This window comes from Platichthys flesus, chromosome 16, assembly GCF_949316205.1.
Source record: "Platichthys flesus chromosome 16, fPlaFle2.1, whole genome shotgun sequence".
NCBI classification, from domain to species: Eukaryota; Metazoa; Chordata; class Actinopteri; order Pleuronectiformes; family Pleuronectidae; genus Platichthys; species Platichthys flesus.
Window position 1 is genome coordinate 19106488 of NC_084960.1, and position 19159 is coordinate 19125646.

General features: G+C 39.4%; 1 protein-coding gene across 4 annotated transcripts; it reads left to right on the top strand.

Annotated features, from left to right (window-relative positions):
- Positions 1-1381: 1381 nt before the first annotated feature.
- copz2 (COPI coat complex subunit zeta 2) lies at positions 1382-15595 on the top strand. Of its 4 annotated transcripts, XM_062407459.1 has the most exons (10): positions 1382-1525; positions 5223-5291; positions 5813-5897; positions 7266-7357; positions 8132-8187; positions 9482-9559; positions 9756-9807; positions 10958-10996; positions 12536-12568; positions 14443-15595. In XM_062407459.1, exons 1-10 carry the CDS (start codon positions 1508-1510, stop codon positions 14488-14490), a joined length of 570 nt encoding a protein of 189 aa, XP_062263443.1. In that variant the 5' UTR covers positions 1382-1507; the 3' UTR covers positions 14491-15595. The 4 variants fall into 4 exon arrangements, with proteins under 4 accessions (XP_062263443.1, XP_062263445.1, XP_062263442.1 ...); XM_062407461.1 differs by lacking the exon at positions 12536-12568; XM_062407458.1 differs by lacking the exon at positions 1382-1525 and having other exon boundaries at positions 5199-5291.
- Positions 15596-19159: the final 3564 nt, after the last annotated feature.

Here is a 19159-nt window from a genome sequence, read left to right on the forward strand (position 1 = left end):
TCCCAGAACATCTTCAATTGTGTTGTGATTGATCGGATCTCAAGACCCGTTGAGGATGCCCTGGGGTGCGTTGACACATGTCCTAAGCGTTTCTCCAGTTATGAGTGGTTCACTCAGGACTATCTGCAGACTCAGTGAGGAGACGGGAAAAGGTCTGGAGACACCCTCTGGCTTAAAGAAGAAACGCAGGTTTGAAGGGAGACCATTGCTCTGGACAGAGTTGAAACCAACCTCTCTTTCTACATAGTTCCACAGCTACACCACTAAGCTATAATTGTAGATCTGTGATTACATAGGCATTAATCGAACACCATATTGGCTTTAGAGGTGTGAGGTTGAATAGCCCTGGCGTTGTGACACATCAGATGAAATATGATACTAGTGTCAGTCCATCAAAACTACAGTTAAAATAGAGACTTATGGTTGATATGAGTGGAATATCTGAAATAGGATAATTGCACATGAAATTATAAAACAGCCTCACAGTTTCCACTGGCATTCCTCATGTCATTGTCAAGACAGACACACCTACAAAACTCATAAAACATTGTATTCACATAGCACACGTTACATAGAATTCAAAAGAAAGAAACAATAAAGACAAAAACATAACCTCGTTGAAGGCAATTCTCAAGAAATGAGATTTGAAAGTGTGACATGATTTGACTTGTTTACTGAGGATTTAACCTTTCTTGCTTTTTTATAAAGAGTGGGTTGATTGGTTCTTTGTATGGATCATGACTTTTTTTGAAGAGGGCCGATTGGGTTAGTGTTTCTTTAATTAGTATTTGCCCACACTTTGCTTATGGGTGTATGTTACATACAGTGTTATCCTACAGCCAACTTCATCCTGGTAGACTGAATACAATGTAGACTGAACAGGACCTCGTCTCTTTTTCAATATAAATGTCTTAATAAAGCTTGGTTTGGACTGACCCAGTTTACAGATTCAGCAGCAGGCAAGTGATCGAGGACAAGCTCACACCTGCGGGGCTTCTCCTGCTCTGGTTAGCTGAAACAGACTTGACTAACTGGATGTGGTGTCAGTAATGTCTGTTACGGCTACCTAAAACATGTCTCTGAAAAACATATCAACATGAAGGTCTCCCCAGTCATTGAGGCTACACAATGAGGCTACATTTTTTCGACAGGCTTAGCATTGCTCGATAAGGGCTAAAGGATTGGCAAATTGTGTGGTTTTTATTGAGTCTGGCTTCAGTTTTGTTTGCCCACCCCCAAACACTGCGTCCCCCAAATAGATTGTATGACCACCAGCCGTCACAGCTGAACAATCGCCCCCGAGGAAGCAGTGACTTTTATTGTGAAATGCCAGAGAGCCCGAAGAGCAGGAGGAGGAAGAGGAGGAAGAGTGTCGGGAGCGCGCTCGGCTGCACACTCCGTCCCGTGCTGCTCTCCGGTTGGCTGCTGTGGACGCGGGAGCGCGGGCACCAGGGATCTCAGAGTGACAGTCAGAGCTTCCACGTCAACACAGCGAGCAGCGGCGGCGATGGAGTCCTCGTCTCTGGTGAGCCTCTCGTCTCCGAGCCCGGGGAGCTTTGCTTTGCCGGGACGGAGGGGTGTCATGTCGGCTTCAATGTGTGTGTCTGTGTGTATATATACGCGTGTACATGTGAACTGATTGTGTTAGCGTGCGGGACATTTGTTGCATCGTGACAGTTTCGGTGGTGAGCGACACACCGGGGGAAAAGAGGGGAGGTGGCCCAGCTGCAGGTTGTTTATATACACAAGGTTTGATTTCTCCTCATCGTTCATGTGAGTGGGATCCTCAGTGATCCACTGTTGACGCTCAGGCCTGATGTGACACACACACACACACACAAACACACACACACACACACACACACACACACACATACACACACATCTTGATTTCAATCTGAGTGTAAAGATACTACAGGTTGTCTGTGCTGGTTACACTGCGTCAACTTATTTAGTTAGTTAACTCCATTACAATAGACTGGCTGCCACAAGTGGGTAACTGGCACAGCTGTTACACACAACCCACAACACACACACACACACACACGCACACAAACACACACACACACACTGAGAGAGAGAGAGAGAATCCCGTGCAGAGCTAAACAGGACGGCACATAAGCCAAAGCTCCAGATCCTGCAGGGATCACTTGTAGACAGACACCGGTGAGGAGACACGGTCGTGTGTGTGTTTGTGCGTGTGCGTGTGTGTGGTTAAAGCAGGTCTGTGTGTTTAAATGTCTGCTTGTGTTGAGCATGTGTGTGCACAGATCGGTTGACGTGTAGAGCAGAGTACGTGCCACGTCCACCATTCTCTCTCTCTCTCTCTCACTCTCTCTCTCTCTCTCTCTCTCTCTCTCTCTCTCTCTCTCTCTCTCTCTCTCTCTCTCTCTCTCTCTCTCTCTCTCTCTCTCTCGCTCTCTCTCTCTCATATATTTGCCTTGCGCACCATTTCTCTCAGCCTTATTTGTTTTTCCATGTCGTTCTTTCTTTAAAGATTTGAATACATAACTTAACATCATGAATTCATATGATGCAACATTCACTCCAGTGTACTTTTTACTTGAGTGTATTAGGTATTAGGGTACTGATACTACAGCTTAAAAGTAAACACATAGATGGAGTTTATTTGAATTACTTTATTGTCTGTTCAAAGATTATTCTCTTCACAGTCACATTTTATCAGCTCATTGTGCATTTTGAATGAAAAATGTATTCAGCAAAGGAATTTGTAAGTTGAGCTGAAGTATAAAACTAAATGAACTGCTCAAGTATCCAATGTGCTTTGCTTTCCACCACTGACATGTACCTGACTGTATAATAAAATAACACTGTTAACGGAGGCGTAATGTGCATACTGAGCCACTTTACTTCAATGGATAATTGATTCAGATCAAATTCAACTTTGTTTTAGAAGGTTCACCCTCATATCACTTTTGTTTCCCAGTTAGAAGTGAAGATTGACACAAGTGTTTAATCTTCATTCAATATAAGACCACAGCTAGCTTAGGACATTTTTTGCTAATTATGAAAAGTAAGGAGTTCCTTAAATATACAGTATCAGCTCCTTTAAATTCAACTTTCAGTGACATGTATTTTTTATTGGAACCTAAAAAAGAGTCTGAAAATCAAATGTCGTATTTATAGAGGTCATGAAACAACCCGCAGTCACTGCCAGTAATTCTGTATTATTACAGTATCTAAATGGCTAGAATGTCTCGTATGTACAGTGTATCATGCCCATAATGTGGTCAAAATGAAAAAGTAAATGAAAATAGCAGTCTAGAAATACAACCAAGGCCAAATTGTATGAGGCTGCAATCTTTTATGTATTTTTTCTTGTTACGGGGAACAGACTCCCGACTGCTAATCCAGTATTCTGGTATAGTCTGAATCCATGATTTATTTATACACGCACGTCAGACAAAATCATTCATTATGTTTGAACCAAACAGGAAATTAGCTGTCATGTTGATGCAGAGTGACTTACAATACTGAGTGAAATCAACCTTCTCCCTCTGCATTAGACATTTAGTTTGTATATTTAGTGTGAAACTGTAGATGCCATGGTGTGTTTGTTATGATCTAATGTACAGAGCTGCTCCCCCAGAATCAGCAGGTGGTTGTGCTGGCAGTTTACAAATAACAATATAATTTCATCTTTGTCTTGTTAATGTATAGTGCATGTTAAGTGTCATTATTTCCAACAGGTTTGATCACACAAACTCAAATTCTAACAAAATCAGTGTTACCTTCTTACTTCTACGAGGCAGGTGGAACGTATTGATGAATCTAGTTTGCTAACATACAAAGCAGTTAGAGTGAAATATCTGATCTGACTGACACTTAATTTAAATTATGTTTAACAGATAGAAAACATTATTGTCAACTCAAAGTAACGTAGTACAACGGCCCCCTTGAAGGTGAAGGTTTGATTTATCAATTGATGACTGTATGATGTTTGTGTACTGGATTTTGTATGCAGACTCTATGGGTCAGTTGGAAGACTTTGTGTTCATCCTACCTGGTTTATCTGCAGTGAAGCCGTTGTGCTGCCATTTGCTTTATTACTGTTCATGTGTAGGGCATATTTCCAATAAGCATGTTTGACTTCTTCATACATGGCACGTCGGCTAGAGGTCTGTTAAGCGATAGACACAATTTTCAGAACCTATTTCACAACTTTTCAAAATAAAAGCTCTGTAATTAAGTTCTTCATAAACTATTGCAGCAACAAAACAACCAATGTCCCTTGCCTTCGACTTAAATTTTTTAAAGAGGGAGTGACTTTAAATGTTTTTAACATGATGTAGATCTGCAACCATGACACCAATAAATGTCTGGGTTAATTGTCATGCATTTCCTCATTAAACTTTTGCAAAGCGATCTTTTTTGGAACATTTTGGGTTATTTAATTTCATTGTTTAGCCTTTCTGAAGATTTTAACTATATTGCATGAGCTTCATTAGCACATATACTTCACCATTTGTCCTGGAATTGAAGAAATGTTCAGATTTTCCACCTTAAATGTGGCAACTTAAAAAGTGTAACAGCTGTCCATGTCCATTCCTCTTATACATCAGCAACGCACCAGTCTTAAGTCAGACTGAATGATGACGGAAAATGGAATTGAATGTACTTCTAGATGTGTGGTTATGATCACCATTAATAAATGAATAAATGTCCTACTTTCTTAAACAAAGCTCTTAAATACATCTTCCTTTCAAGTTCAGTTTATATACAGGTAATCCTCTCGTAATATTGGAGTCTGGATAAGTTTCTAGTCTAAGTTCTGTGATACACTCTGACTGTGAATCTATGCTAGTCAGTGCATAACAGAACTTTGACCCGGGTCTAAAACACTTCGCAAGGATGTACAGACGGATGGAGGAATGAATAAATGAAGTGTGTGCAAGAGAATGGAAACGTGAAACCAGCTTGAACTAAAACCAGAAACACAACAATATGGAAGAAACTGAAGTCTGGTGTTAAGTGTATAAACTGGTTGGAATGGGGAGCGTATCGTTTGTTGTGTGGCCCAGAGTGAATACAAAGCAGGGTGGAGCTGGGAAATCAGAGTTAATTTGGACAATATAGGTTGATACGCCACTCTGACCAAGTGTTGGAGGACTGGCTGACTGTGGCATTATGTCCTAGATATCTGCCTGAAGTGACTCAGCAAAGCTGAAATATTTAAGATGGTCTGTCTTTTATTATTGCAGGAACCTACCCTCTACACAGTGAAAGCTGTTTTCATTCTTGACAATGATGGCAACAGACTTCTGTCAAAGGTAAGGTATAAAGGGCCATACCAGTGAACTCAAACACTTTCGCCCCTTTACTGCAAATTACCTAAATGATATGTCGTGAATGCTGAATAGTGTAGACTCTGATTGGCTGGCAGGTGTGGATACAATTGTAATCACCTGACACTAATTCATCAACCGTTCTTAAGAAGAAAAATTTTAACATTCAATATGTTTTCTTAACTGAGATTTTTTCTAATTTCAGAACAGAATCTATGCTCACTTCAAAGTACTCTTATGCACACTTGACAAATGACATGCTTATGCAATTTATCATATAATTTATAATATTTTTCTTTTTTAATAGTTTACAGTTAATCTCAAGAAAGAAATGCATCACTTAAAAATGGAACTTAAACATTATGACTTAAAATTACAAATAGCGCCCTACTAAATTTAGAGGACTGCTCATATATCCTTGCAGTGCCATGTACTCGTCGCCCCAAAGGTTTGGCAACACTTAAAAGGAGCCAGAGTAACTTTACTCATTTATGTTTCTGTTCCAGTATTATGACCCTGAGCTCTACCCCTCCATGAAAGAGCAGAGGAGCTTCGAGAAGAACATTTTCAACAAGACACACAAAGCAGACAGTAAGCTCCTCTCTGTGGTTTTCTGTTTCGGTGTGACAGGACACAACTATCTATCCAAACTGTTCTCGGTGCATGGGGTGGGGGAAGTGAAAATAATGGCAGATCTGGTAGTCGTATGATTGGTACCTATAGTTTTGAACTGATAGGAAAAATGTATTGTGATTATCATTAATTATCTGTCTTGAACTTGAATTGATGTTTCTTAAGAATAGACAGGAGTTGAGAAAAAGTTATGTTGTTAGCCCCAGTTGTTCCTGATTTCTGATCTTAAATATAACCACATGCAGACTTTGGATAATATGTTATACAAGAGCCTGTGAGTAATTGAAAATTCAAAGCCGTCATACTCAGGCTATTTGTTAAGTATTTGGTTAGACTTTAGGCCATTGCTTTAATTGCATATACATTACTTAATTAAAAAGCAGTTCAGGAATAATTCCACATTTGGGCATAAATAAACGACCTGTGTAGCTGAGGCAAGCCTCTCTATCGGGTTAATAGACCCAGAAGAACGCAAACCAGCCACCGACAATGTCATCCCAGCCCAAACCCAGTCACACTAGGCCCATGGTCCTCAAGATAGGTGATTGTTTGCCACTATGCAACTATATTACAACCAGCGAGCTAAAAAAGAAATGCAAAAATTGAAAGAGTAGAACTGTTTTGCCATTTTTCCTTTTGAAACCGGGCCTGATTAGAATATTTAACACACACTCACACACATTTCCTCATCTGCTTCCATTCAGCCATCTAGCGACCCATCCGCTTTACAGGATACAAGCCTAAAGCACAAGCCACTTAGGATCTAGACCATATTTGGTCATGCCCCATTGATGGAGGTGTTAGCACAGTTCTCGAAAATCTACAGAAATAGAGCCTTTGGACTTTCTATTGTAATTTGTCTTTATATAACCTTTAAACCGAAATCACATTCATTTATCTGTTCAGAGAAACCACACACTTTCTGAGGTTTTTTGTGCCAAGGTGAAGTGGGATTCTAATTTTCTTCAAGCTGATACCTAAGTCTTTACCCCAGGCCTCTTTATCACCAACCCACTATATCCCTCCTTTTGTCCAAAATTCCTCCTTCATTTTAGCTTTTCTCCTCTTTCTTCTACACCTGTCACACTATATCCCCTATCTCTCCCCCATCTCATCCTCCCTTTGTTTTGTTCTTCTGTGTGTGGCATTTCTTCACTCCCTGTTTTCTCTTTCCTTTCCTTGTCTTCTTCTCTCTCTCTCTCTTCTTCTTTTCTTTCCTTTCCAACTCAGTTTTTTTCTCTCAATTACATCTTCTTCCTTAGTAAAAACAGAGGTTTGGCTCTTTCCTTTCATCCCTAACCCATCCTTGTCTCCTTCTCTTTATAGATGAGATAGCTTTCCTGGAGGGGATGACTATTGTCTATAAAGGCAGTATAGACCTTTTCTTCTATGTGGTGGGAAGTGCTCAAGAGAATGAGGTAGGGTTAGCTTTGCTCTCTCATTGCAACAATAACGTTTTTTTCAGAAAATAATAATGATCTGAGACACTCTCAGAGGATGTATCATATCATTACGGACTAGCTATTTATATATATAGCTAGTCAGTATATATATATCATGATAATTTTTGAAGGGGCCATTGTCTGACCATTCTTCTGAGAGATTTTCTCCGGACCTTTGTGATCCTGAAAATGTTCTCTCCACCACAACATCAGGGGGACTTCCATGCTAATTTAAGAGCCTGACACTGATGTTATACATACTGAAGCTGAGAGAGAGGATTGGTTGTGGCGGCTCTCAGTTTTCAGCATAAAAAAAGGAAAATAAAGAAGCTCTGGTAACCCACTGTATGCTAACCGCCTTGTATCATAGCAGAGACAAGTTAGCAAGTGGCTATTGTGGAATATGTAACAGCTTAAGCTCTTTTCACAGGAGTTGGTGGGAAACTAAATAGAGCTAAAAAGAGAACTTGTACTTGAACTAATGTTCATTAAAATAACACAATATGCTATTATTGCTCTAGGTCTGTTGCATGTGTATATAGGCAAGAGTTTTTTAGGTTTTTGTGTTAAAGGGAATGCAACTGTTGTTTTTTAATTTATTCAGCTAACCCCATTTTCTTAACAAGCTAAAATGTGGTGGCAAACAGGTTTAATTGTATTGAATTCTGCCCCCAAGTGGCCATAAAAAAAACTCATGAAGGCAGCTTAATAGTCAACATTTTTACAAATTGTCCTTTTCCCCCTCTGTAGCTGATGCTAATGTCAGTGCTGAACTGCCTGTTTGAGTCCCTCACTCACATCCTCAGGTACGTTCCCTCAGAAAAACCTTCAAAAAAAGTCCAGCTCCTGACACAGAAATTCACAATGTTTGATATCCAGAATAGTTCTGACAGCGACTCTCAGTGCTCACTAATGGATTGTCCTTTCGAGATATTAGAGCTTTTATCTTGCGTGTAGCCTCGGCACCATCAGTGCTCATGGTAGTCCACGTACTCCTCCACACTGCCAGAGCCCCTCTCAGAGAAATAACAAGTCTTCGTGTTGAGACGGCTGTGAAATTCAACACTGGGATCGCTCAATGCGACATTAGCAGCCAAAGAGTGGCTGATGTGGTTGCTATGGGAACCGATGCTGTAGCAATGCAGAGTGCGAGCGGTGGAGACAATCAGTGATTCTATTATCTGAGAGAAGGAAAGGTGACAGAATAATGATAACAATAAGAAGATGTATGTGTTATAATATAAAATCAATGAAGTCAAACTTTATTTTAAGTATCAATTGTAAATGGCTTCTAATGGCTGTTTAAGATTGTTTTATCATCATACTGGCCAGGTAATACAAACTAGCTAATAGCCAATGTAGCTACAGGGATATTGGGGTGATAACATGTATTTGTTTGTGCTGCAAATTAGAGTGAATCGAGAAATCCAACCACTTCATCAGGTTTTATGACAGCCAGTATTTTGGTTTGATTATCAAAGAGGACATGTGAGTGTGGGGATCCTGGAGCTGTTAAAATGCATCTTTGACAGAATTGAGAGCGGTTACTACTTCTCATTAAGAAAATATAGTTTCTTAATGAGAAACTATATTTTGTATAGTTTCTCATTAAGAAGATGAGAAACTATACAAAATATATTGACAAAGAACAAAGGAAACAAAGAAAAAAACACAAACGCCCTGGATCCAGGCAACGACTGGATTATAGGATCTAATTTGCTTTGAAAGAGAAAAGAGAGGGAGATGAGAGGCTTTCAACGCATGGCAACCCAGAACATATGCAGATTGCTATTAATTGCTTGTTAATTAGGGTAACAAGCAATGTTATTAATTACTTTTAGTTCTGAGGTATTATTTATAAAGGCTGGCTGTTTCCCCTGTTTCTGGTGTTCATGCTTAACTAGACTAACCATCTATGACTCCAGCTTTGTAATTAAAGTGTAGAGCCACGGTTCCCTAAATGTCTAACTGTTCCTCTGTCAACATCATATGAGAAATAGCAGTTTAGAAGAAAACTGAACTAGAGGTGAAAACATAATGATACTCATCGGGATGCAGACGGTTGTGGATGTGACTAATTTATTTGTTTTTTATCTGCAGGAAAAATGTGGAGCGGAGATGTTTACTTGATAACATGGAAGGAGTGTTCCTAGTTGTGGATGAAATTATTGATGGAGGGTAAGAGAAAATGTTTATGTGTGCATTTTTTTTTACCGTCTTCAACACATATGCTCTTCAAAAACATAGTGACAATTTACCGTGTGTTCAAACTAGCCAAAGTGTAAGCTAAGCTTGGATTTGTTTTTTATCATAATTGAACAGTTGATAATTTTTATAAATATTTGACTGATTGGCTGCTTAATCTTTTTGCCAGGGTGATTTTGGAGAGTGATCCCCAGCAGGTTCTACAGAAGGTCAACTACAGGGTAAGAAGACTATGAATTATCCTGACCTACCTGTCATATTCGTTGGCTTATTTATGTAAATCAACGCAAAATCAAATAAAAAAAGATCAGGACTAATTATTATATTATAAAAAACACCAGAGCAGACTACATTTAGACTCATATTGTAGCTTTTCTCTTTGGCATCTTGCCTTCTCTTACCTGCTTTACCTTTCTCTCTCTCCTTCTCCCTGTCTTTTGTTCTGATTGTGTGTCAGCTAATGTCAGAGCCAGCGTATGGCTTCGTCCTGTTTGATTACATCACTGGTAACCTAGAGGGACAGACAGACAAGAGCCAGCTGCTGTAGACAGACAGACAGACAGAGGGTGAGAGAGGGGGTGAGAGAGGGTGAGAGAGAGAGAGAGAGAGAGAGGGTGAGAGAGAGAGAGAGAGAGAGAGAGAGAGAGAGAGAGAGAGAGAGAGAGAGAGAGAGAGAGAGAGAGAGAGAGAGAGAGAGAGAGAGAGAGAGAGAGAGAGAGAGAGAGAGAGAGAGAGAGAGAGAGAGAGAGAGAGAGAGAGAGAGAGAGAGAGAGAGAGAGAGAGAGAGAGAGAGAGAGAGAGAGAGAGAGAGAAGGATAGTGAAGTGGAGCGAGTGCATGAATGAATGAGAGTGCGTCAGACACAGGGGAGAGACCAAGAGGGATGGGCGAGACAGATGAGGTAAATGCATGGTGAGAGAGCATGAAGAGGGGTGGAAAAAAAAAAAAAAAAAGACTGGCGACAGGATTTTGTATATTAAAACATTTACCAGCAGGTGGTGCAAGAGGAAAAGTCCAGAGAGCACAACATTCCTCAGGTCCTATCCTCTGGGGACCAGGAATACATGAACATTTAATGGAAATCTATTTAAAGGAGATATTTGAGTTTGTGGATCAACAGAAAGAACAACATTGTTAACTCTTGAACCACCTCACATAAATTGTTTAAAATTCTAAACTTCTAATATGAGTAGTGATTGGCTACTAACCAGCACACTTTTAATATCACTGGCTTACAGTACTTAATGTTGTTTGAGCATTTGTGCTAGGGTTTTGTGTTTGTTTGTTTGTTTGTGTGTGCATAAAGTAGTTTGCATTCTGTACCGTTTTTGCATTTCTTCTGTACACCCAACAATGTTATTGTGTTTTGCAGGCGGATGAGAACCCATTATCTGAACACAGCGTTGCTCAGGTAATACACACACACACAAACCTTTTCTTTACACACTCGCAACAAAGAACAAACTAGGAGTGGACTACTTTTTCCCATTGCTATAAAGGGCTTATTAGCACAGTTCTGCAAAGCAACTTAAAGTGATAGTTCACCGTGAAATTATTAATTCACTTATTATTTTACCCTATTTTCAGGGGCAAACAGTGTTGCAGCCAAATCTAATACAGTTGAAGTAACTGGGGACTCTTTGTAACGTAAAAAAAAACAGAAAAACGCTCATTCTGCTCCTGTGGTGTCATCCAAGTGTCCGTAAGCCCTGACATTCAAACTGAAACTTGATTTTGTTTTTTGATATCGCACACACACACACACCACACAATATCGCGCCTCTTTGCTCTCTCCCAAGGGTCACATGACGACATCTCCGATACTCAGCAGTAACTGCAGATATGCAGTGATGCTAGCAGAAGTAGCAATGCTACTGTGCGCAACGTTGGGAATATATACGCGGTTCCAGACGAGGACAACAGTGGACATTGAGGCAAAAACATGGTGTAAATTACAGTATGGATTTGATTTGGCTGCAACATTGTTTACCCTTCAAACTCCCTTTAACTGTGGACCATGTCTTCAGATCGTGTTTGTGTTGAGCCATTTGAATGCCACATTCATGAGGAGCTCCATGGCCAATCAGACTTGTGTTTACTCTGTGTGTACTTAGTGTAGACCAGAGGATAAAAGACAAAAGCAGAAATGAATGAAGTAGTTGGGCAGGAGTCCTTTTAAAAAAACTTGACATGCAAACACCTCAATGCCTCAGCAGATGCACATGTGAACTCACCCTGTGGTTGCATACACTGCATGTTTGCTTCACTACTGCACAGCTTCTCACATCTGTCTCCCGTGATGACATTAGCTCATAGGACTAGGGAGCTTAACTCTCACATGCTCTAAAAAATTTGAAGAAACAGACAAACGGAGCTGTTCTCACACAGAATAATTAGTAGCAGTTCAACCTCTGTCTGCACATTCGCCAGGCAGCATGCTAACACTGTAGCTCACCATGCATGTTAAGGTAGCAACCAGCATGGCTTCATTTGCAAAGCACTGTACAGCACTAATTGGCTCAATAGTTAATTAACTAAGTGATGGGTTAATGAATAAATGGTTTTAGTAACAGTCTCTCAAGCAGAGTTGCTCTCTCAGTACTGGACAGATATTGAAGTGCCTCACAGATCACTCTTCTGCCAAAACACATGAATTTACTCTGGATCTAGTACTAGTCATGCTTGAATTCAAATGTTTTTCTGATGTCTGCTTATGTGCAAGGATCGGCATGTGCATGGACGTGGGTGTGTGTGTGTGTGTGTGTGTGTGTGTGTGTGTGTGTGTGTGTGTGTGTGTGTGTGTGTGTGTGTGTGTGTGTGTGTGTGTGTGTGTGTGTGTGTGTGTGTGTGTGTGTGTGTGTGTGTGTGTGTGTGTGTGTGTGTGTGTGTGTGTGTGTGTGCGCGCTCAAGCTTCTAAGCCTCTCTTTATCTGTTGCTTGAACCCTCACAGCACATAACAGAGAAACTGGCCTTGACCTCTAACGTAAGTTTCTACTAACATCCCCACACTACATTTCAAAACTTGTCTATTGTAGTACAAGCATGAAATTACTCTGGACGTTCTAGTGCCTGTCAAAGCTTGTTGAAGGCTGTGGTAATTTGTTCAGCTTTTCATTTAGTCTATTTGTAGGTAAACATGTGATGACATTTGTGGCAGATATGTAACAATAAGGAAGCAGACTGAGAAACACTGCAAAGTATAACACGACAGACCATGTGCAGCTCCACACAGGGGCTGTGATATCTATCATGTCATATGTACCAATGATATTGTCTCAGAGGTGTAGTTGTGCTTTAGCTGTACACTCATCTCTGTGTAGTTCCTTATATCCACTTGAAATATACTCAAGTGTCATGTTATATCTTAAATTACTAGACTGACAGTAACATACTGAATTTTTTTTAGTGATGAATTATTGTGTAAGTAACATTTTACTTTTCTAACAGGAGCTTTAAGTAATTTTAACAGTACGTCTTATTTTGTAAAATGTTCCTGTATGTTTGGAAAATCTAAATCTGTAAAGTAACTCCAAAGCTGTCAAGTAATGCGAACATTACAATATACTGTTGTGAAAAGATGAAGCACCAAGAAATGAAAAGTAACTTTATTAATTTCAGACTCTCTGAACAAGCAAGTAGTTTTATCCTCATTCATCCTCTTTGGTTTGTACGAGTGAAAACTTAAAAAGTGATTGTCAGTAGAGGGAATAACTCCACAAAGGCCCGACACTCCACTAAATAAATTCAATTCACCCAGATTTTTGATTGGGATCTTCACCCAATTGCACACACTCATAAATATCAGTCCTGAAAACATGCCTGATTTTGTAAAACATCGTATCTCACAATGTTAAAGAAAGAGGAAATAATTTTTCTTTCTTTATGGTCCTGACCCATACTCCATCCCTCCACCAAGTTCCTTAGTAATACATCCAGGAGGTTCTGCATAATCCTGCTAACTAAGTGACAGACAGCCAAACAAACAAACAATCAAACAATCAAACAATCAAACAATCAATGTATGTAATATAAAACAACATAATGTAGAACTGTAGGAAGCCTCAGACCTCAGCACTGCACACATCCGCTGCAGAGTCAGAAGTAGGAGGCAGAAGAGCCTGTTACCTGAGCTCCAGGCGCCCCCTGCTGTCAGGATGAGGCGGCAGCACCAACCTTAGTGCTGGAAAGTCTGGGAATGAGGACTGAACCAACAATGCAAACAATGATGCTGATTCAAATAAATGAATTAACCCTTAATACAATTTCTACTCCTGTAGAGTTAATTTATTATTTAAGTATTACAGTGATCGTAACTCATGACTTAAAGAGGCTGCATTTTGATAGTAATTAATCCCATCACATGCAGGCCTGTTTGTTAAGATGATGATTCATTATTCAAGTTTTTTTTATTATGTTCAGAAATTTATACCCTTTTGTTTGTTTGTAAAGTATCAACACGTTACTATCATACCATCTACTATGTGTCTGACCTCTAGTGTTTGAGTAGCTGTATTGCAACACTTCATAGAAATCATGGCACTGACCCCAAACATACATTTTATCTTCAACATGAATAAAACAACCTTTTATACAGCATGCATTGTAGTCCATAATGTATCAAAAGGTATTTTCAAGCTGCTTTCTTTCCTGTTGCATCCTTAACCAAACTAATGAATACAGATCAATGAGATTTTCTCTTCTAATTCTGCAAACAGTCATGTCAATTCACACAGTAATCAAAAACATGTTCCTCAATGAATGCTTTCTAGTTTATATTTTAATGTATTATGTTTCATGTGTTATATTTTAAAACCGTGCTCTGTTATATAACATTTTGTTCTTGCTTCGTGTCTCTAGGTTCTGCAGTCAGCCAAGGAGCAGATCAAATGGTCTATACTGAAATGACGTGGACCAGACAAATTTAGGATTCATATGAATTGTCCTTGAGAATGTTTCTTGTACCAAAGCTATTTTTGTAGTAACAGAGTAAAGGGAAGCTCATCACGAGCCTGTTGGGTAGTAGGCTGCTTTATATAAAAATTAACCAGTGCACTGGCATTTTGTTACATTGTGGTAGGTTAATGTAGTAGGTTTGGGATCGATCGTTGTCTATACACACGTGGAGAGATGTTATTTACATTTATAGAAGCTAAATGAATCCCGGCTCTTCACTCTTAAGTTTCTCAGTAATTTAAAGTAGAGTCTTTCCGGGCTTCTGCTGAAAACCGGGCAGCTGTCAAAAACTAATCGAGCATACTGGAAGCTTTTTTTATTGCTTTTATTTTGGTGGAGCAGGATCTTCCAGTCTTAATCAATCACATGTTTGCATGTTGTTGATGTGCAAACATTTTCAGATTATACAGCTCTAGCCCCAAAATGTTACATGTCCAAATGATCATGGAACGCTTTTGTTTCCAGCATCAACATAAACGACACAAGGCTGCCTCCTGTGAATTGTTACTGTTTGGGAGTCAGTATTTGATCTAAAGATTAAAATAAGGAAGGCTAATCTGGGAAATAAAAATTAACACACCACAATGTTAAATTATGCACCCTGACATGATTTGTGAACTAAACTGCTCAGTTTAGTAAAGATGCAGATGTTCTGACTTTGTGAAGGCTCCGTAAACAACCTTTCTGATTTGTAAAGTTTATTTAAAGACTGTAAATGAATGTAAAGATAATAACACTAAAAAAAAATGACATTATGTGTTGGAGGCAGTATGTTACTGTTGCACTGTCAGAAACTTTATTAAAACTTCCCTTTGAATAGAATTGCCACATGACGATAAGTTCATATCTGCACATATAATGGATTTTATAATAAAAGGGACCTAAAACTGATGTATGTTTTAAGTCAAAAGTATTATAGATATTAAATAAGAGTTGGTAAAAAGAAGAAATAGCCAAAGACAAAGTCATAATTTTGTTTACATTGGTATTAAAAGAAGCTGTTATTTTGTTAAGCTAATATTTGTGAGGCTGTTAATAAAACTGTGGTCGTTTCAAACTGTCTTTCACTCAAACTTAATTTTTACGCTTATTTCCTCTTTTCTTAATCCAATATGACCAAAAACATGTCAAAGCCAATGGTTGCTTCTGGTTACCTAAGGGAAATGAATCTCTGATCTAGAAAGATAAGCAGCAGAGTAAATGACGACCAGTCTCTATTGGTTGAGCATGAGGCTCTTAATTTCAGGGTGGGTTGAGGATTTTGATTGATACACTCTCAACAACTAAAGAATGGTATAAAATAAATCTCTAAAGACTGATATAAAACCATTTCTTCCATTACGGCCTGTGGCTTCTTACCCAGGCTTACTAATCGTATGTTGCATATATGGCTGACATGATGCTGAAAATCATTTAACTTTTCTTTACACTCATATTTAAGCTTAGTTTTGGTTACACAATGTGCAATAATTAGATTAATTAGAGTGCAAGCAGATGGTGGAAAGACATGTAAGTGTAGAAACTAGACTCTGAGGCTGCAAAGGTTATAGCTGCCAATCCATTTTTTTTTTGTTATTATGGGTTAAACAACAGTAGATGACCTGGTCACTTTTTGCCCACAGTTTTTGTGACAATGGTCTGAAGAATTTATTTGTGCTGTGTAAACGTCCTATGGCGAGAGTCTTCATATCCCAGCCGGTCGTTGTAGCAAAGCTTTGTCAAAAAAAAGCAGAGAATGAAAGAAGATGATTATTATGATTCAAGTGATCTCTTGCACACCTAGCTTACCTACACATTGTTTCTCTGTCCAATTGGCAGGGACAGGGATATTGTTTTTCTCTGCGTATTCAAATGCCAGTTCACGACACTTAACTGGAGCAAGGCCATGGAACTGGTCAGCTAGTCGTTTCAAGTGTTTGGCAAGCTCCTCCTCCATCTCATCTGTGAATATTCTCTTTACCTCAGCTACTGCACTCCAGGCTACTGATTTTACTTTCCCTTTCTCTTTTTTCTTTATGAATCTTTTGAGGGTTGTCTTGTCAATATTTCTATCCCTTCCAGCTTTTCTTAAGGACTTCTTTCCTTGCATGACCTCAGAGGCTGCACTCTCCATCTCTGCGAGGGGTGTTTGGCCCCAGGTTGTCTTCTTGGTGTAGTTTCTTGGCATGATGGCTTTTCTACAATGTTTATGACATTAAAAATAAAACATATATAATGTAATATAACACTAAAATATGTTTTAAGACTAAACTTAACTTGTGCTTCAAGCCACCGTTTTAGAAAAAACAACATCTCTTACTGCAATTCGGGCTAATCTTCAGCTAGCATCAATCACATGGTTTTATATGTTGGAAGTTCACCAACATGTATGATATAAGTTTTTGTACCTGATTCAATTTGTTTTGACACAACAGTTGATTAAGTTCAAAGCAAGAAAATTTACTTTTACATTCAAAAAACATATTTTTGTGAAAAAACATACTTTCCACAGCACCAGCACCAACTTCTCCTTCATGGCAAGGGGGGAATGGGAGGGGCTTTAAAACATAATGGTCACATGACCACAAATGTGTTCCGTTGCCTAGATACAGGGGGTGTCTCACATGACCCGATGTCCCACATTACCCCGCTCTCCCCTACAACCTGCAACACCTCTGATAAATAAACATGGTGAACAGCTGTCATGTTAACACGCTCACTTATCTTTCATCCAGACATGGGTTAAACTGTCTTCTCAGTGAATTGGGATCAGAACACCATTTTCAGTATCATAGAAGTATGAAGGAAATTTCATAAATCAAAGCATATCAGAAGAATAACTTTGCTTAGATATACAATATTCCTGCCCACATTAATGTTACATTACTATTACTGTCACTGCCTCTGCTCTTTCTTGCATGGCTCCCATTGATCTCTTTTTTTGTATAAATACTTCATAACAATTGATACACCTTTCCATTTATGTTAGAAACTGTCTTTTCTCATGAAAGTTGTAAATATTATTATTTTGTTGAATTGCTCTGCCACATTTGGTTTCTATTGCATCTCTGTCGGTCCTGTTTCTTTGTTTCTTCCCTGAATTTTTGTTGTTGATTTTTGTAGCGGGCAGATGATGTTGCACCTAGTATGGGCTATATGATTGACTCAAAAAGTGCTCCAATCTGTTTGTTGCAAAAACAGTTGTAGACTTCCTGAACCAGGACCATAATTGTTTTATGAATAAATATATACTCCAGTTAATGGAACAAAGTTTGCTTGGGTGTGGACATGTTTACATAGTAAATTGGAAATGCACAGCAGTCTGCCATGTTAAAGTTCTTTGTAACTCTCTGCAGTATTAGATAAATATTCATAATTTCTTCCAAACTGACTGTACTACACAACAATAACAGAGTGGCCTCAGCAGCGTCATCGTACTCATCTTCATCATCATCATCATCCTCAACAGGTGGCTGGTTTTCAGCAGTGCAGGTATGTGTATAAAGACAGTAAACTCAGGTTTTTATCCTCATCCTGTCTGATATGGCAGTTGTCAAATCTGAGGTCTGTGCGAGTGTGTGTATGAAGGGATCACTTCCTTTCATTGAGAAGTCATTACCACAGCTTAAGGAAATGATATCATGAAAGTAGACAGTTTGACGGATCACCTGTCAGACAGCACAGGCAGGACTCCTTAAAGTTTGTGTTCACAGTTGTTTCTGTTCTTTCCACTTATGTCATCATTCGCTTGTTGACAAGAGACTCAGGCTGAATGGAGACTCCTTCTCACTGCCATGACGTGTGTGTGCCTGCTTCACTGCCTGGTTTATATACCACACTAATAGAGTCACTCTCACTACCACTGGCCGGAGGGAATTTACATACAGCCGCTGATTGGCCAGGGTTTTGACAGTGATAAATTGGCCAGCTTCTGATTGGATAATTAAGCTGTGATGCCAGTGAATGTGGGTTGGGCCAAACAGGGAGAGAGACACCAAAGAGGAGAGAGAGAGAGAGAATATGGAAGGGAGAGTGGTATAGAGTGTGTATGAAAGAGAGAGAGAGAGAGAGAGAGAGAGAGAGAGTGGGCGGGATAAAAATGATACCCTGAAGGGCAGAGCAAGAAAGAGAGAGAGAGAGAGAGAGAGAGAGAGAATACGAATATGGAGGGGAGAGAGACACAGAGTGTGAGTGGGAGAGAGTTAGTGGGTGGGATTCAATTGAGGGGAGAGAGAGAGAGAGAGAATGGGAATATGGAGGGTAGAAAGACATAGAGTCTGAGTGTGAGAGAAAAAGTGGGTGGGATAAAATTTAGGAGAGAGAGAGAGAGAGAGAGAGAGGGAGAGGGCGAGAGAGAGGTATATGTGTGTAACCATAGGCAAAGCTTTGTTTGTTTGTGTGTACGTGTGTGTGTGTTGCTCTATCCATCTTAATTTATGAGATTTAAAAAGCTGGGTTGGATGTGTGAGAAAGGATAGATCTCTACTCAGTCTCTACACTGACGTTCTAACTTTCCATTTGGCTTCTGTCACTCAATGTTCAGGTGTTGTTTGAGCTGTGTGTCATTTTGGCTTGTCTCTGCGCTGCCAAATGCTCTGCCTGCAAACCATCACCTTTAATCTGATGGGGAAATATAATTATG

Bases quoted from the DNA above. Each gene is read 5' to 3' on its own strand.
- copz2 (XM_062407458.1), top strand. From the start codon at position 5,199: ATGGTCTGTCTTTTATTATTGCAGGAACCTACCCTCTACACAGTGAAA. The intron at 5,292-5,812 runs GTAAGGTATAAA...TTTCTGTTCCAG, and splicing joins GCAACAGACTTCTGTCAAAG to TATTATGACCCTGAGCTCTA. The intron at 8,188-9,481 runs GTACGTTCCCTC...TTTTATCTGCAG, and splicing joins TCCCTCACTCACATCCTCAG to GAAAAATGTGGAGCGGAGAT.